This window comes from Drosophila ficusphila, unplaced genomic scaffold (genome assembly GCF_018152265.1).
Source record: "Drosophila ficusphila isolate 14025-0441.05 unplaced genomic scaffold, ASM1815226v1 contig_795, whole genome shotgun sequence".
NCBI classification, from domain to species: domain Eukaryota; kingdom Metazoa; phylum Arthropoda; class Insecta; order Diptera; family Drosophilidae; genus Drosophila; species Drosophila ficusphila.
Window position 1 is genome coordinate 164426 of NW_025064741.1, and position 15680 is coordinate 180105.

A 15680-nucleotide genomic window follows, 5' to 3' on the forward strand; every position below is an offset into this window, starting at 1 on the left:
GTAAGTTACATTGTTGCTACTAATTAAGGGCATCCAAAACGGCTTGGGTGAAATATATGGGAGTACAACACATTGCATGTCATTTACAAAGTAAGAAAATTACTTTGATATATGTAGAGCAATTTAACAAAATGCCATTTAGTTTGGTATGGTTTAGTTCTTCTAAAAATGGAAGAGAAAAAGGAATAATATGTCTTAAAGGTCGCCCTCAAAAATATTACAAGATATATTTACTTTTCTTCTTAGAACTGTTAAGTCGAAACAACTTTTAAGAGGTTTTTCAAGAAACTTTAATTATCTAGAGTTTTTTTGATCACAAAAAGTTCTTTAAATTTATGGAAATACTTTTGTAAATGTAACACAACTAGGCCAAGTTTTTCCCTCTGAATTCTGGGTCTAACTATTTCACTGATGGTAATTGTAGGCTTTGTTCCCAAGATGAATCTGCACAATTATTTACCGGTACATGCGGAAAACCTAAGCTGGTAATGTGGTAATTGAGATGCATACACGTCTGAATGCCTCGTCAGCTGTGCGAATTATCTTATGTGGACACACATGAAATGCGCTAGCCGACCAGACCACAAAAGATCCATCATATATGCATATAGACGGACACATATCACTTACTCGTACAATGGGTATGGCAATGATGCATTTAGACCATCGGGTTTGAGGGATTTCGGAGTGCAACGTTAATTCATCAATTAAACGGCGCCTTTATAGAATTACCAATTACCATTCCAAAGCCGACAGCCCACAAAATGCAAATGCGCGCCCCCAAAAAGATTTCCGAATGGGATCTGCCACTCTAAGCTCTTACCTCGAAATTCGTCCGGTTCTCGATTCTCTGGCAATGTGTGGCTTTTGCCAATTCCGCAGCCAAACTAATCGATGGCGAAACATTTGCCCAGACACAAAGCGAGCCTAATGCAAACTCCAAACTCCAAAACTCCAGGTCCATTGGCCCACAGTCGGTGCAGTGTCGTTGCCATCTCATAAAAGATGCACAATGTATCTCATAGTATGCAGAGTATCTACGGCATCCAACTCCGCCCCCTAACAGCCGATCCCCCGATCCCCAGCTCCCTCCGCTACCCCCTCTCCCACTTTCCCGTCCAGCAGCTTACTTTGCGGCCAGCTTCGGTTTGTGCCGGTCTTAATGCCCATTTGCCCCTGCATTTGCATTAAAAGCGGTCCAAGCTGAACTGTCTGACGAACGGACAAAGAGGACCAAGTAGCCGGGCTTGCAAATCACATGGCACAGTGGTTTAGAGTTGAAATTTGTTTAATGGAAAAATATAAGAATATGAAGGAATATTCAAATTGAAATATAAGTATTAAAAAAGTGTATTTCATTGAAGTACGTTTAACTTCATTGCATGTTATATTCCATACTATGGTTACCAGGGATAACTAATAACTAATAACAAAAAACTTAAAAGGTTGGTAACATTTGAATAATGTAATCTTTATATTTTCCCTCTTTAGATATAAATTATTTTTTTTTTTAACTAGTAAATACAATTTTCAAACTTATTTCACTCTATTTAGTCGCAACATTATCCGATTCGAATACTTTTGTCCCACTCTTCCTCCGAAATATCTCACAATTCACAATGCACATGTGGAGTCGAGCAGCTGAAGTGGGAAGCTGGAAGAGGAGGCTGGTGTAATTGGGAGAGGGCGCCTGGTCTGCGCCACATTGCTTATTTAATGAGATTAACGTCTAAAGACAAATGTCATGTGCATGTTAACAGAGCCGGAGCAGAGGCACTGGAAAATATATATTTTGGAGTGCGTTGCGAGCAGGCTGCCCGAGTCTCACGTCTTTTGGGGCTGCGGTCGGCCAGTTGGCAGCTGCTCCTGCTTCCGTTCCCGCTGTCGATTGTCTGTTTTGCCATAAAAGGCAGAAGGCGGCACATTAAAAATTCTAAAATGTTTTTTCCAGCCTACCGCACCATAAGCTGCAGAAACACAGAGCGACAGCCGAAGAGAGAGACATAACCAAAGCATGGGACAACCAAAAGTGCTAGTGGACATTATGGTAGTAAGCTCAAAGATACCCTGTATTTTTATATGCCAATTTTAATAACTAAATATACACAAAATACCAAGAAAATTAAAGTAATTTCTTCCCATGAAATATGTATTAGTAAGGTTACTTTGCTCCTCTCAAGAAATGTAATTGTGTTCAAAGTTATAGATTGAGACATTTCTCTTTTTCACATAGTAGGTATCACAATAATACTCAAGCACTGACTCGTGCCTTGTTCGGGCTCGACAAAAAACAGACAAAAAGACAGTTTGCAATATGGGCCAAAAAGGTAATTGTTTGGTAGAAAGTCGTATATTTTTAACTGCCCTAAAAATATATGGGAAGGTATATAAAAGCTAGCTAAGGATACAAGATACACATGCAAAATACAGAGACGAAATTAAGGTTAAAGTTTATATTAAAAGCAAAATTAAATTTACTTCATCTTGATCTCATTTTTTGCTAATAAATTTTATAAAATAAATGCCAGATCTTGAGGCCCACAGTGCTTTGGTGGCCAGCTTGAACTTCAAAGTGGCCGAACGCCATTACGCCAACTGCAAGAAGCCGGCGAACATTCGCTGCAGATGCCATGGCTTCGGACCAGAAGAATCGGAGGTGGACCACAAAGGACCCGCTGCAAATGATGACAGCTCAAGCAGCAGGAACGACAGCCTTGACCGCGGTGAAAAGTGAAAAGCTGTCAGCAGTTTCTGCCTCGCTGTCCGTCTATAAAATATATATGGCAAGAATCAGCCAACTATAAAGAGCTAACGAGCTGTAAACTATGAAAAAGCAAACTCTTTGGCGCTTCATATAATTGCAGCTTTTATTCAGCGATTTCACCTCGCTTAAATTGAGCCATAAATTTAAGTGGTCTGAACATAAAAGTTATCAAAGGACACAAATACAAGAAATTTTATTGAACAATTGCGAATGCAAAATAATGGTCGCCTTTTTGTGGATATAAAGTGTTGATCGTTTATACCCATGACGTTCCGTTTATATCAGATACTCAGGAGATTTGGATTTTCTGTCCTTATGCTTGAACAATTTTATATAATTGTTTTATAAATTGTTTTCACAGTCAATAAGTCCCTTTCAGGAAGTTATTTCACAAATTAGTGTAATGACTAAGAAAAATGCAAAGGCACACACAGAGTGCCCATAGACATCCCGAATTCAATTGACAAACACTTAAGCGGTTTAGGCCAAAAACTCGCAAATGACCTTTAAATCTAATCCACTTGAAATTCACAGGGACAGATACTTTCCATGGCCCCACCCATCAGCTATCACCACAGCGGATGTTGCCTCAACAAATCATCAGTCAAGGAAGGGGACAACCGCCCAGAGATACAGATAAAGACACAGGATACAGATACAGCATACAGATACAAAATACAAAATACAGATTCAGAAGCTGAAACACACACACACATGCGGTGGATTCCTGGCTGATTTGCCGATTGTCAGAACGACATGCGTCTCAATAATTCATCAAGAAGGCCGAAAGGCGTCACGAAAAGATTTCCCTCGAAGTCTCCCACTTGGCAGGCTAAACTTCGATCCCGACATGGCGGCAAATTGCGTTGACGCGGTTGCACGTTGTCACCGCAGAAAAATCGAGCAAAAAACACAGGACCCCAAACCCAATCTCTCAAGCCGCCGACTCCTCGGTGTGACAATGATGTATAAAATGCGATAAATCTCGCCAAAAGGAAACGAACAGGGCCGCAAAGGAAAAAGTCTACAGCGGATTTACTCTAGCTCAGCCAACATAAGGTGGATACTGGAAAACACTGCGAAAATTTTAATCCTTTAATCATCTATGCAGAAAAATATGAAAAATAATTCAAATGAAAATGTTTACAACATTTTGTGTAATATAAGTTTCTGGTTTGATGCTCCAATATAACTGAACCGAATTCATACAAAACATACAAAACACAAATGGTTTTTGCAATACAAAACCTTTTTGAACTTCAGAATATTATTTTTTTTTTAGCTGTGTAAACTGAAAGTTACTAGTACGGAAGACATTTGTTTCAGGCGAAGAAGTGCCGGGATTGAAACTGGTGGGCCAGGAGTTTTTCCTCTAGCGGTAGGCCGCCTGATGACAACAAATTGTACGGCAGCCTGCGTGGGATGTCAACTCCTGTCGCCCAAGATGATGATGCGTATGAGAAAGTGGGCATGGTTAATATTCCCGAAGACGTCATCACAACGAGGGTTGTTCGCACAATTGCTTCATAACCGTATGAGAGCCGTATAATGAGTTATAATGGAACCGTTAAGGGTTGACCGTCCTGGTTTAATAACGTCTTAAAGAGTGATTGATGATGTGCAGTACAAAACAGATGTTTCAATTATGAACAGATTTCTTGAGGGATTTTTTCCGAAAAGGGTTATTTTTGGGTTTCTGAAGAGACTTTCCTTAAAATGGTTCCGTTATATAAATTATATAATATTCCGCAGTAACTTTAACTTTTCTTTGTCAAATACACCCCAATCAAATTTAAAGTTTAGGAGTGTATGTATTTCCAGACGTTGTTGTTAAAAAAGTTCAGGCAAGCATGTCAGACATCTCTAAGCAGACATCGATTTATTATTGGTTATCGGAAGTTGTAAATCTCTAGACCGAATGCAGCCAAATGGAAGTCACGTGAGTACTTTGCAATCCAGCACAGGACTGAAGGAGATGGACACAAGACTCAGTCTGAAGTTGAAGTTTTTACGTGGGCGCCAATGGCGAAGATCATTAGCGTCGTCGCTCGCAAATCGGGTAAGGTGGGAAAACCTCGGGAGAGTGACACAAACGACGACAGACGTCCCCATGCGGGCTAAACGATTACTTCTTCCACAAACTAAAATAAAATATATATAGAAAAACTTTCTGGCTCTGCTCCTGACAGCCCAACGACTAGAAAAACAACAACAGCGACAGCGCGGCCTCAACTTGAAAAAGTTTATGTCCAAGACAAAAGTCTGATTTATGTTTTATGGCGCATAATTCAGCAGGGGAAAAAAAATAAAATAGCAGAGAGCTTTCGAGAAAAGTGTTTATTATTTTAGTGCCTGCAGGAAAACTGCGGAAGACCAAATAGGTAATTAGGATCTGGGCAATCAGTGGGGCCTAAAAGCTAGCAAAAACAATAAATTTATGATGATATTTCAATTACTTATTGGCCTCATAAAAGTAAGATGCAATGAAAAGTTATCCCACTTAGGCGAAATGAGTACAGTAGTTTGCTACAACTAAAATAATTAGAGCATATAAGGAAATTATTTTGAATTGAAATGATTTCAGCTAGAAATCTTCTGATTAAAACCAAACATTGAGTTCACTTATTGCAATATTTGACACAAACAAGCCAAATAAGTTGAAGTGAGCCTCGCTTGCACATGGAAAAATCTTTCACTTACCGTGTTGCCAACTGTTGAGCAACTCATTTTACTGTTAATTAAATTAATTACAGCAAAGCGAGCAACGAGATACCGAAACATACACGTACAAAAACGATGGGGAGCAAGTTAAACTTTTTTAATTGCATTCAATGTAGCTGCCAACTAAGAGACAAGGATAAAGGCAACGGCGAGGGGTTAAAAAACAGAGACAGAAGACGCGGCTGATGACGTTGGCAAGTTGGCTGAGTGTAGTTGGTAGTTGGGCGCATTCCTGGCCATCATTTAATGACATTTTCATCAGGACCCCGCCAGCCCCGCAAACCCCCTCATTATCATTATAATTGTCATGCTGATTTCTGTGCGCCGTCCCATTTTCGTGCCAGCGCCACAACATTTTCTGCATTTGTTTGGGGTAAAAGTTTTGGCAAAAGTTCTTTCGCATTGTGATTTGTGCGCAGTGGGCGAGATTGTTGTCGGAATTCATCAGCCTCCATCCTTAATCCTTGACGCGGCGCGACTTTATGTAGTAATGAGCGCAGTGTAAGGATGTGTCCCCGATAGAGACGTCGAGGAATGTCGAAAGTTCATGAAGGGAAATGACGTGCAGAATTTCATTTCTATGCCAGAATGACTAGCGACATGACAATAGATAAATTAGGAGAGCACAATTTGTAAATTGAAGTTTATGAATAAATGTTTGTTAGGCATTACATAAAATTATTATTGAGTTTAGAAAGAAAATACTGATAAAACCAAAATAAGAAAACTACTTAAATAATTTATTGCTTTTAATTATTTTTAACAATAAAAAAAGAAATCAAAAAGAAAAAAATTCTTATTGCCGAAACCCGGGATTGAACCGGGGACCTTTAGATCTTCAGTCTAACGCTCTCCCAACTGAGCTATTTCGGCACTTGAGTAGCGAGTGACAAAAGCTCAGTACAGGCGGCGATCTAACAGAATGGAGAACTTTTATACGGGAGCTATATAAGTTGTTATCGCTCAGAGAATCAAGTGTATAAACCCGGATCGTGAATAAGAGTATCCAAAGAATACAGAAAGTGGATTATTGTTGTTGCTGCAGCTCGAAAACATGGAGATAACACAAATCAGCGTTGCTGTTGGATTCTATTGCTTTTATTTCTTTTATGATTAACTTTAACAAATGTTTGTTTTCACTTGGAAACCTTATCAATAGAAAGTAGTCTTACTTGAGAATTAGGTTGAAGAATATACAATATAAGAGGAGAACAACCAAAAGGACAGACGTTTTTATAAATCAAAGAAAACTTATTATCATAAAAATATGAATGTCATAGATTGTAAGCTACTCTTATTCCAAAACTTCTTTTGAAACAATCTTTGTCCATTAATTTTGAATTTGTTCCTCCAAAATAAAATGTGTCGCTTGACTGAGTTTCAGGTTTTTCCAACCTTTCCCCAGCATTTTCATATTTTACTCCTCTTTTGCTCTTCTCTAAAAAGTAGAATTATTAAACTTTTAATCAATTTATCAATATTAACTTTTCGCAAAACTTTTCCAGAGCCAGCAACTCTTTTTTCTCATTTCCAACCACCTCAAATGTGTGCCGTAGAAACTCTTTAACTTTTTCATTAGAGTTGTGAGCGGCGAAAAGCAGGATTCACTTCAATTTTTAGTCGTTACGCCATTTCAATTACTGGCCAAGTGCCAGGACGGTCCAGAATAGGACATAACCAGGCAGAAAGGACCATGGCAGGACCAGGACGATCAGTGGCAAATTTATAGAGACAAAAAGCTAGGACGACCGGAACAAAGAGAATAAGTAAAATGTGTAAAAATGGTGGAGGGAATGGCGACGACAACGACGAGGCTGCCATCGAGCTCATTTGTCCACAGATGCAGCGGGGAATGGGGCGTTGTAGGGTTAAAATGGGCAAAATGGAGGCGGCGGAGGGTTGGTAATGCTGCTGCACTTGTCGTATTACTAATTTCCCTGGTGACCAAGACCAAGCCATTGAACCCCCCATATATGTACGTGCACTGATCCAAAAACAAATCTTAAATGATTCAATTTCTTTAAAGAGTCTGCGGTTTTTTACTATTAAACTTATTTTTTTTTTTTTGGTTAATATTTACATTTATAAAACCTATAATTTAATTTTTTTTTATTAAATAATATAAATAAAATATGTTTGTCTGGAGAATATGGTTTCCAAACCATTGAGTTTTGTTTTATTGATTGAAAATACCTTAGAATTATTAGGGAAAGAAAAAAACTAGAATGTACCATGTTAACTTTACTTCCTATTTTTTTTTTTTTTAATGGCAAAAAAATGGCTTATTTTAGCTTTGCTTTTCAATTATTTTTTTTGGTGTATCTGTAAGTTAAACCGTTAAACGTTCAATCGTTCGACTGCAACTTGCTGCATCAACAGAATTGCCTCGGCAACTTTTTGATTAACGCTATTATGAGGTGATTGTTCAGTTCAGGCCCGTCCGGGCAAAGATAGGACAGGTTAAGACCGTTAAGGCTCGTTTCAGGCGACTGCATCCTGCGTCCTGGAGCGACTGCCGCTACCAAATTGCACTCATGTGTGTAATTTATTTTCTCGGCATGAAAAACTTCCTAACCGGAAAATGAGGCACTCAATTAAGAAAACGTTTAATCCATGAAATGTTCCAATTGCACAGACATACACGTACGTACGAACACAAGTGCAGCGCTGGGAGGCTGGACACGAATTCATGGGGCGGATTCTTGGGGCAGGGTGTGGGTTGCTCTAGAGGAGAGGATGGAACGACATTGCCCAGTGGGGGCAGTAAAATTGCTGTCTATATAATTGATTGGGTGTGCCTTTCGGATTTACTCTTCCGCTTCGCTTTTCTCTATTTTTTTTTGTTTAAAGCACAACCCAGTGATTTGTAATTCCCATTTCAAATTACATGGCCGAAATGTGCCCAATTCAAATGTTAGCTTAGATAAATGAGAAATATATTTAAATCTTTAAAGACATAAAGTGCTTCATATATATTATTTTTACAGACATTTATAAAAGTCATTTAAATGTTCCAATTATTACTGGCATTATTTATCTGATAACAGTAATTATTTAATTTTCAAAATTGCTTCCAGTCGAATTTCTCCTTCGAAGATAACAAGCATTTTAAATTATTAAGTTATTCTATGATTGAGTTTCCGTTTCTGCTCTGTCTTACGTAATCCCCTGTAATCCCTATCTCCAATTTTACCATGCGTCTCACATATTTCAAAAATCTAAATATAGACAGAGCCAAACGATGACAACGCCGATTATCAATACACAATTTATTTAACTGAAATATAAATGGAATCAAAGTAATATGTAAATATGGACAAGTGGAAAGGAAACAAAGCCAGACAGAAATATGGGGGGACGAGCAAAAAAGCTAGCTTAAAGTTGGGGTTGGGGATTTTTTGTAGTTGTCGCATTTCCGCCCTTTTCGACTTTCGACTGCCAAAAATGCATATGGCAAGGAAATGAAACGTGGGGCGAATGGGGAGTTGTGGGTTGAGAAATGGGGGGCTACGTCGGCGCATGGAGAGTGCATACATATGCGAGCTTTGCGGCACATAAGACGTGTGGAAATTATGCGAGGCGCGTGTCAAGTGGCGCAAAACTGCAAGAAAACTTTTCGCCAAGTCGGTGGTTCGCTCTCTTCCCATTCCCGCTGCTTAGTTGCTCCCAGAACTCCCCCTTTTTCTGTACTCATACCATCCTTTCATTTACCATTTTCATCCCACTCAACGCTTGCAATTACATTGTGAATTAAATTGTAATGAGGCGCATGCGGCGAAATATGAAAATGAGACCGAAGTGGCGGCGGAACCAAGTGAAACCGGAAAATTGAGAGGAGAAGGCACGGAATTCCGACTTCGCGCACAAATGGCAATTAACAGTTATGTTTGCTGTTCTGACATGTTGCAGACAGTTTTAATGACGACCAGAAGAACGCCGAAGTCGAAGACGTCGGCGACAGAACTATTTTTGGGCGACTTCGAACGAAGGCCGCGGAGCCCTCGCCAAGTGCTTCAGACAGGAAGTAACTTACTCTTCTTACACAGTAAAAAAAACTTGAACTTAATATTAACAAAAATTTCTTTAAAAATGTTTTTCGAAATACATATATATTAAAAATAAATTCTCCTTTTGTTAAAGGTTGGAGGTTTTGAACATAAGGTACAGAAATAAAAGGCGAACCTTTTTAAACTTACGACTGTGATTTTTTTTCTATCTGTTTCTGGAACCTGAGAAATATGCAGTTTTCACTCGCCTAATTGGCTGCCAACGGAAGTTCGTGTCATTTAAAGTCGATGCTGGCAACTTTGGTCAGCATCTGGGTGACTTAACCTTATACAGGTTCAATTGAGCGGAAATTATCAATTTAACAAGCACGACCTACTACAGACATTAATTAAATTAGCCATTTATATATTAGAAAAGCCGAGGTTTAACAGAAGCAGTAAATAGTTTTAATTCTTAATATATGTATTAAAAAGTCGAAAGATTTTAAGCTAACTTTTTTTGCTTGTCTACCAATAACCAAATTTCTGAGAATTCCATTAGCATTGAACTTATTTTCTTTCTCCTTAGCCACAGATTGGTTTTGTGGTAATCAGAAAATCTATGCACGTACCAAAATATAAGCAAAAGAAACATTTTACTGAGTGTCCACGAAATTGTAATAAGGAAAAAAGGGGAAAAGTTCAGTTCCTCGGGGCAGAATGCAACGCAAAAGTGCCGCAAAACGATCAGCATTAGCTTACGTCCTTGCCGCCCAGTTGATAGACGTAATTTTGCCTCAAATGTTGCGCCCACTTTAGCATACAAGAAGGGGAAGAGGAAGAAGCAGCTATCAAGAAGAAGAGTGCATTTAAATGACCGTTTTGTCGCAGCTCCTAATGACAACCACTTGCGGCTGTCAAATGCAACTCTGGCCACGCAGGGTTGTAATATTTTATGGTCCAAGCGAAGGCTACAGAAGAAGACTACGATGGCAAAAAAGGGTGGTTGCTTTTTTTTTTATACCCAGTAAATGCGGGTATATTATTATTATATAGAAATATCTTCTTCACTAACTGTTAAAGGACAAAATGTCAACAAAAACCTCTCTGATGAATATTAAAAGGACAGAGAAATTTGTTAAAAAAGTATAAAATGAAATATGCTAAGCTTTAAGTAATATCATGGCTACCAGGTATCTGGAAGTCGAGATCCTTAACTGTAGTGTATCCACTTTTTTTCGCTCTTCTGACCAACAATGGCATATGAATGCATTGCCCCACTCACATATTCAGGCAAACACCCTTGCTCATTTGGTCTGCACCTCCTTGGGCGCATTCATAATTTCCCCATTAACCCTATTTTCCTGTTATGCACGAGTGCCCCAAACAGCGTAAAGAAGAAGAAGAAATTGTCACCCAGCCACCCCGTTGTGAAATAACGCTTTTCCGTGCCCACTCTCTCCTTGTCCCTGATGGATTTTAAATGAACTTTAACACGTGCAATGTCCCCTGACAGTGCGGAATGAAGGGGACTGGAGCTAAGTAATTGGTTTAGCACTGCGCGAGTGGGATGGTCGGGGCCTTAACAGGTTCGCTTCACAGATTATCCTTGAGTTGATTTTACAGCTAAACTAATAACAAAAAAATTTTCATTCCAGTTGGCAACAGCAGTTGCCGAAGAGAAATGAGTTTCTTAATGAGATATTGAGCATGGAGAAATCGCAAAGTGCATTCCCGAAAAGAAATTTTAGAGTGGAGATTTTTTTACTTTTAAATAAGGATTATGAATATTGCAAAGTGAATTTTTTAAAAAGATTTTTCAACCAATATCGAATGTAACGATATTAGGAAAAACAATTTCCGGAACAAATAGGTGTCATATTCTGTTCATGCGAATTCTTTAAACCCATTTCACAGCTTTTTCTCTACCATTTTCCCAAATGTGACACGCAATTCAAATTCATAGGTAACATAAAATTTTTAAACACATTTGGTTGAACTACTTCCTGGCAAACAAGGCATCTTTTGCAACCCCTTCCCGGAAAGATTTGACTCCATATCTTTGGTGCACAAATTGTCTTGAAGAATGCAACATTTTTGGGAGAGACTGGTTTTAGCCTCCTTCTGTTCCCATTTGGAGTGTGCCAAATGCACATTTAATAACGTAATTTCTGAAGCGTGCACAAGATATTTTTAGAATTTAGTACTTCTACACCGAAACTCCAGCCTTGCGTCGACTTCTTCTCCATCTGCTGCTGGCAACTTTTTCTGCTTCATCTTGCACAAACAAAAAACGGTGCAGATACATATGTATCTGGGCTATGTACATTGTACAACGTATAAATATACATATATATATATATATATAAAGAGGTGTACATATATCTGTCTCCAACCTACGTGAGCACGATGAAGAAGTCGCCCAACTTTTGGCCAAAAAAAAATGGGTAAGGAACAAAATTTGCATATGCAACGTAACTCCTGACGGCGATCATGATGGCGACGATGATGATGCTGATGATGATGATGATGTCGCACATTGAGGACACACACAGGACACTGGAAATAGCTGCTGGCAACAGCTAACCCACCCAACAACCCACCAGCAGCACACTATCCCATGCCACTAGACTCATTTCAGCACTGAAAGCTTCGCCACTTTTATGCAAATAATGTCTTCCAGGAATTTTTGTTATTTATAGTTAAGATAGCAAAACGTGTGGATGTCTGGATATATCTCAAAAAGTGTGTGCATTAGTAGCTATGTCTCCTTCTCGCACACACGCTTTGTCCAAGTTATTGCTTCATTTCTTGAGCAAACTTCTTCACCTGCCAAAAGTGGATACTTTCGAGGGATGGCAAAAAAGGTTTCCTGATGAGTTGGGCGGCACTGGGTGAGTTTTTCGATGTCAAACTTTAACAGAATATCTCCAACTATCTTCCGGCTTTCTATTGCCAACGCTGGCAAGAGAGTCTGGCAGTCGAATTACATTTTGTAGCTCATAAAAATGTTGTCATTAAAGTTTTTGGCAGTTGACTTCGTTCGATTCGTTGCCTTCCTCCTGATATCCCAAATGTTGGGTTGCCTTTCATCTGCAACTTTTATTGGTCATAATTTAAATTGACATTTGCCTTGGTCTTAATTTGGTTACAATGTCTCACACAGCCACATTGGCAATTCTCTTGGCATTTTCCTTTGACTGACATTGAAACATGACGAATAAATTTGATTATGTTTGACAAAAATTCCAATAAATATGTAAATGGTATTTCCTGAATTCACAAAAAGAATATAAGAAAAAACCCAAATATTGTGTCTAAATTTAAACAAATTATTTTTTATATAATATATAAGGTATGCATTTTTGCAACAAACTTTTGTTGGATTGCACACATTCTTTAAATGGTTGTGTTTATTCCCCTTTAAACAGTTTTAAGGACTAAAAATATATGTGTATTTTTTTGTATAAATGTTTGGGTATTTTACTCACCTAATTCAACGTAGAGTTTTGGTCGTATATTCTCCTGCCAGGCACTTTGATTACCAATCACGAGGACTGTAAGTAGTAGGAAGACTTGCATCCAACCGTATCCGTAAAATTTGCTTAACTTATGTTTCATTATTGTTGCTTTTGCCGTTGCACTTTTCAAATGCATTTTGTGGCTTTTGTTGTAGTTGTTCTTGGCGCTGCTGTTATTGTGGTTTGTGTTGTGTAAATTTAACATATTTATTTTGCATAAAATTTAGTTAAACTTCGGTTGGTTTGATTAAATTTGCAACATTTACTATTGTTGGTTTTCTGTGTGTGCTTTTCCTCTGACTTAACTGTTTTTAAATGAATTTGATTTTATTTTTGTTTTGGTTTGGTTGTGCGTGTTTTATAGTTACTGCATCTGAATTAAGTCTAATTTTTAAGTGGATATTAAATATGGCAAATATATTGATTATATTGTATGCAACAACTTTTACTTTTTTTTTTATAACAGGATTTAATTCGTCTTTGGAATTGTTTTACTTATGGCGAATCAAGTTCGGTAAGGAATGAGAAGTCAGTCATATCTGTAAAGAGAGAAAAGGGTAAAATAAATTAGTTTTAGAGTTCACTATACGGGTCGTATGAGTAATATTTAATACAAATGTGCAATACAAATAGATAAATATTTCAATGATATATTTTTGCAAAGCCCTTTTTAAAACTTTCTGAATAATTGAACCCAATATATATCGCCCTCTTATCCCTTATTTTAGCATTTTTTCAATTTCGCATGCATACATTTTGTGCTCGATTTAATGTAGGTCTTGCCTACCCTCTGCGCTCTTAAATCGGCTTATTGTGCAATCGTGTGTGTGCACACCCCCACAAACAAATATCGCGCGCACACACACACACACACACGCACATGACCACGCCCTCCTATTAGGAAGTCGCAAAAATTGTTTTTTTCTTTCCATGCAGATAAGTTTAGCGACCTTCGCCCACAAATGGAAAAGCGTAAGAACTTGCGAAAAAAAATAAAATAAATGAAGAAAGCGAGGACAAGGCAAGGCGAAAAGAAATTGAAAGGCAGGAAAGAACAAATGGGGAAAGAAGGCGGAGAAGAAAGCGAGCAAAGAGAGGGCGCAAAGAGAAAAGGTGCCAAGTAGCGTGCACAGTTAATGAGTTTTTCAACACAACCCACCGACAGCCACCCAGTGGAAAATCCACCCAGCGCCACCCACCTTCAGACCCCAACCATGCAGGGAAATTAAAATGTAGCACGAAAATGTACAAATCTAGCACACGAAGGGGTTGACAAGGTGCGGAGTGAGGGGTCGGAATGGGGTTATTCGGTGTCATAAATCTGCCACAGGTGAACTTTGAGGTGGGTGTGGCTGGGTGGCCAGAGTGCAGCGCAATTTGTTTTTCCAAGTCATGTGCATCTGTGTCGGCATCGTTCTAATTATGACGTCAACACAGCAGCGAGGTGCCAACCAAAAGGAAACAACATAAAAAAGACGAAAAAAATACCTGCTAATTAAACTTGTAGATGTAAATTTCTCAGATTTATTTTAAAAGGTGTTGAGGGCTTTCCAGCAACATCATAAAAATCATTGGTTTTTATCGCTAAGGAGATAAACGAAATAGTGGGAGTAAAAAGTTTTTACTCGTAGAATACAGTTTTAAATTAAATTAAAGACCAGAAAATTAAAGTTCCCAAAACATTAGAATATAAACTGAAGGAACAAAAAATACCCATTACCAGGATGACCCGAAACGGACGAGAGGTGAAAGGACAAGGGGATCATGTACATACATATATGCATGTCGAGTATCCACTTTGCAGCTCGCATACTGTTTTTGCTGTTGTATCTTCACTTTGACGATTGTTAGTTTAGATAAAGAGCAGACAGACACACTTGCCGGCAGGATGTGAATGTTTTTGAGGGGAGTATAAGTGGCCATGTGTTATTTGAGTACCTGTAAGTGCTCACGCAAAATTTAACTAAAAACGCTGTCACTGAACAGCAAACCAGTAACTATCGAGAGCTTTCGATAGCTGTTTGAAGTGCACAAATGAAAAGGACATACGAAAAATGCATGGTATTAAGGGGTTATATACCTTTTTCACCAGAGAAATACATGGTTTTTGTTTATTTTTTTTAGCATGTTACCATTGTTTTATTTAAAATCAATAAAAATTTTATCAAAGTACGTGTCCTTAACTTAATTTGTATAAAATTTCGAGTGAAAATTTTGAGTATTGTGGAAGTTATAGTCCTTCCCGCAGAAGTCCTTTTTTCATTAGAGGCTTGCGGTGAGCATGAAAACAAGAAAACGGCTCAACTTAAAAAAAATGAAAAAAACTACGTTAGTATATAGTGTTACCTAGTTCGTGAACGAAGGATTTTACGAAAAAAATTTTTTACAGTTACAGCGATTGTTTTATCAAAAAATCGATTTTTCGAGGTCTAATAATTTAGTTTTTCGCCCCAAAAAATAGAAAAAATTCGAAAAAAATTCCTTCGTTCACGAACTAGCTATTGTATCTACAAACAATCCCCCAAAATTTCAAATCGATCGATGTAGTGGTTACCGAGATATCGTGCTCACCGCAATGACCTTTTCTCAAAAATGCGACTCCGAGATAATCGCGTTTAAAGTTTTAGGTGGACATTAGGTAGTCATGTTCACCGTGCGCTATGAACGGCTGTATCTTAGGTTCTAGTG

At 38.3% G+C, this 15680-nt stretch overlaps 1 protein-coding gene and 1 non-coding gene across 2 annotated transcripts in view; both read right to left on the minus strand.

Annotated features, from left to right (window-relative positions):
* The window catches only part of LOC108100944 (semaphorin-1A), a 129096-nt gene that overhangs the window by 93792 nt on the left and 19624 nt on the right, over nucleotides 1-15680 (minus strand). The window contains 1 exon segment of the mRNA XM_043209302.1: nucleotides 12963-13531. Coding sequence (XP_043065237.1) covers nucleotides 12963-13197 — 235 coding nt within the window. The 5' untranslated portion in view covers nucleotides 13198-13531.
* On the minus strand, nucleotides 6286-6358 carry Trnaf-gaa. Its single transcript has one exon. It is a non-coding gene; the product is annotated as a tRNA-Phe (tRNA).